At 45.4% G+C, this 3,673-nt stretch overlaps 1 protein-coding gene across 2 annotated transcripts; it reads right to left on the minus strand.

The window, feature by feature from the left end:
- Positions 1 to 360: 360 nt before the first annotated feature.
- LOC139208494 (intermediate filament protein ON3-like) lies at positions 361 to 3,120 on the minus strand. 2 transcript variants are annotated; one of them, XM_070838198.1, is made up of 9 exons: positions 2,674 to 3,120; positions 2,051 to 2,259; positions 1,904 to 1,964; positions 1,708 to 1,803; positions 1,410 to 1,574; positions 1,182 to 1,307; positions 857 to 1,077; positions 709 to 767; positions 361 to 609 (listed from the first exon to the last, which is right to left on the minus strand). In XM_070838198.1, exons 1-9 carry the CDS (start codon positions 3,028 to 3,030, stop codon positions 458 to 460), a joined length of 1,446 nt encoding a protein of 481 aa, XP_070694299.1. In that variant the 5' UTR covers positions 3,031 to 3,120; the 3' UTR covers positions 361 to 457. The 2 variants fall into 2 exon arrangements, with proteins under 2 accessions (XP_070694299.1, XP_070694307.1); XM_070838206.1 differs by having other exon boundaries at positions 361 to 599; positions 705 to 767.
- Between the last annotated feature and the right edge of the window lie 553 nt (positions 3,121 to 3,673).

Consider the following 3,673-nt stretch of genomic DNA (forward strand, 5'->3'; position numbering starts at 1 on the left):
TATAGTCAAACTTTTGTATTAAATTTGTGTATCTCCAGTGATCAGATTAAGTCAGTAACTTGCTCCTCTTAAGAGTACAGATTTTCAATAGCTTCCCTTGCTTAGTTTTAACACTCCATCAAAACCTTGGCTTATTTCTTTTTTGTTGGAAGTCAGTGCCGACAGAAAACAAATGTTGCCTTGCTAACTGACCTGGCCTCCTGTGTTTAAGGCCTGTTTACCTTCAGAAACTCTTGTTCAGTGATGAGCAGATTAAGAAAAGCAGCCAGTGATCCATGAACACAACTGGTAGCAGTGTAACACACTCCAATATTTACTATTTTTTTAGTCTGACATGACTTTGGAAATCAGGTTTTTATGGTGATATTACTTTATAGTACTACATAGCACCATGAAAGGGTACATATTTAGGTCTAATTCAAGAGTTTCTGAAGGGGAAGAGGGATGGCTCTCCTTTTTAATAGTACTTCCTGGAGGAACTGCTTTGTGAGATTGTGGACTTGGTGATAGTGCCACCATAACCACCAGCCAGGCTGCTGCCGCCACCATAACCACCAGCCAGGCTGCTGCCGCCACCATAACCGAATCCACCGCTGGAGCTGGACAGTGCTGGAGGAGAAAGAAATGGTGTCTTAATTTATCTAGCCATCTGTCAGTGTGATCTGTTGGTCCAGGTATCATATAATGATGATAAGATCTCAAACTTACAACCGCCTCCTGAGGACTGCTGCACGTGGATGGTTGCGCTGGCGCCTCCACTAGCCAGTCTAATGGTGGAATAATGACAAGTTAGAGCTTAATTCAGAATTGAAGCTAATGCCATAAAAACGGCATTAAGTATTTAAGTTTATCCCACCTGGTCTCCTCTCCTTCCAGCAGTTTTCTGTAGGTGGCGATTTCGATGTCCAGGGCCAGCTTGACGTTCATCAGCTCCTGGTATTCGCGCACCTGGCGGGCCATGTCCTGCTTGGCTCTCTGCAGAGCCTCCTCCAATTCCTTGATGCGGAACTTGGCATCCTTCACTGCCAGCTCACCACGCTCCTCAGCCTCTGCGATCTGAGCCTCAAGGCTGGCCCTCTGAGGAGAATCATGCCACAGATATTTTAATAACTGCAAATCCTCTCATACATTGAAGTGTGTTGATAATAAGGAATCATCCGTGAAAGGTTATCGAAATATACCTGTCCCTTGACAGCCTCAATCTCATTCTGAAGACGGGCAATCATGCGGTTCAGCTCAGAAATCTCAGTCTTGGTTGTGCGCAGGTCATCACCATACTGTCCGGCAGTGCTCTGCATCTCCTCGTACTGTTAAGAAAAATACAACAAGATGTATCAAAAAATTGACGTAGAAGGCTGAGAGTGTATGAAAGACACAAGAGATAAACCTTGGCTTTGGTGCTCACTCACCTTCTGTTTGTACCAGGTCTCAGCTTCAGCCTTGCTCTTGTTGGCAATGTCCTCGTACTGAGTGCGCACTTCAGCCACAATAGCATCCATGTCCAGGTTACGGCTGTTGTCCATCTCCACAATGACAGAGGTGTCCTTGATCTGGCCCTGGAGCTCACGAAGCTCCTACAGAACCAATAGTTTTTGCACAACGGTTAACTCTTGGTCTTTTTTAACTGACTTACACAATGAGTGGATGCCAAATGGTTATTATTTAAAGTATTATGATGTAACTCAATTAGACATTATAGATACATACAGCCTCGTAGACAGCCCTGAGGAAGTTGATCTCATCCTGGAGAGCATCAGCCCTGGCCTCCAGCTCAACCTTGGTCATATAGGCAGCATCAACGTCCTGGAAAACGATATGCAAACAGAAGTGTTATAATAGGCCACAATATATCGAACCCCTTGCATAAGACAACATTTATAAAGTCATCTTGATGTATTCATACCTTCTTCAGGAGCACAAACTCATTCTCTGCACCTGCACGTTTGTTGATTTCATCTTCATACCTGTTGGAACACAAAGTAACACTTTAGTGCATCTGCTCTATATCAAGTCTATGTTGCAAATAGTGGCATGTCATGCAAACACTCACTTCCTCTTGAAGTCCTCAACCAGGCCCTGCATGTTCTTCAGCTCTCCTTCCAGCTTGACCTTCTCATTACCCAGCCCGTCGAGCTGTCTGCGCAGGTTGGCAATGTAGGCCTCGAACATGCCGTCAATGTTGGAGCGGGTGGTGGTCTGGTCCTGCAGGAGGCTCCATTTGGTCTCCAGCATCTTGTTCTGCTGCTCCAGGAAACGGACCTGTGGAGACACAAAACCAGGGAAAATTGTCAGATGTTGTTCTAAAAAACCTTTTTTATATGTAACAGTGTATGTACATGGTTTGGCTGATGCTTTGCTGGTCCTCCTGAGTTGTTTTCACCACAATAGTGATTTGAAAGAATTTGAAGGGTGTACCATTGTAGTATCAGAGTTTAAAATGTCTCACCTTTCCTTGCATTTCTGATTAGATAGCTACATATCTGCATTGCCACACCCTGGTCACAACAATTAAAACTCATTATGGCATGTGTGCTTGCTGCTCACACAATTTTAACACTAAAAGAAGTTAAAAGGAACTTTTGAGGATTTGAACACTCATGGAAGAAATATCTTCAATTCCACTTCAAAACAAATGTGATATAGAATATATAAGAAGGTAGCACAGGAACAAACCTTGTCAATGAAGGAGGCGAAGCGGTTGTTGAGGGTCTTGATCTGATCCTTCTCCTGGGTGCGGATGACCTGGATGGTTGGGTCAATGTCCACATTCAGAGGGGCCAGCAGGCTCTGGTTGACTTGGACAGCGGTGATCAGTGGGGCGACGTAACCGCCTGCTGCTTGGCTAGAGGCAATACCATAACTACCACCACCCATTGAAGACATACCAAAACCAAGAGCTGGAGCACCACGGAGACTAGAGCCATAGCTGGTTCTTTTTACAGAGTAGCTGCTTGATGGCTCTGCAAAAGATCTCCTGGAACTGCCACCAAAGTTTGAGACTGAGTATGATTTTCTCTGAATGCTTGCCATGGTAAAGGTTGTCAACCCCGAGCAGTGGAGAGCTGAAAATGAGTAGTCTTCAAAAGGAGAGCCAAGTCCCTCTGAATGTCTGACTGCAGACTCTGCCTGCTTTTATGGCGGTGCAGAGTGAGAGGGAGGTCCTCCCCAGATGCATCGACCTGCACTCTCACTTTTGCTGTCCAGCCTCCCTTCCATCTCAGCCCACACGCCTCCGGCTCTGAATGACAGGAGTGGCCAATCTTGTAAAACAGGTAGGGAGGGATTGCTAGAAGATAAGCCGTGACACGCCCTGCACTGGGGCAGGCTGAAGGGGAAGAGCGAGAGGTAATGAAGTGGAGTAAAAATGTGATTATGTAAGGAAAAGTGTGAGTGTGCAAACCCTGTTGCATGCTTAGTTGTCACAGGGCTGTCAAATGAATACCTCAAGCATATCTACTTTAGTGGACTCAAATCATTTCACAGTGGGCATAAACATAAACCATGTTCTTTAGGAGTTGAGCAAAAGCCAAGTGGACTTGTTGAAGGTACTTGAAGACGTTTAGCCTCCCATCCAAGAGGCTTCTTCAGTTCACGTCTTCCAGACTGACTGAAGGAAGCCTTTTGGAGGCTTCTTCAGTTCATGAACTGAGGAGGCACTCTTGGATGGGTTTGC

This window comes from Pempheris klunzingeri, chromosome 2 (genome assembly GCF_042242105.1).
Source record: "Pempheris klunzingeri isolate RE-2024b chromosome 2, fPemKlu1.hap1, whole genome shotgun sequence".
NCBI classification, from domain to species: domain Eukaryota; kingdom Metazoa; phylum Chordata; class Actinopteri; order Acropomatiformes; family Pempheridae; genus Pempheris; species Pempheris klunzingeri.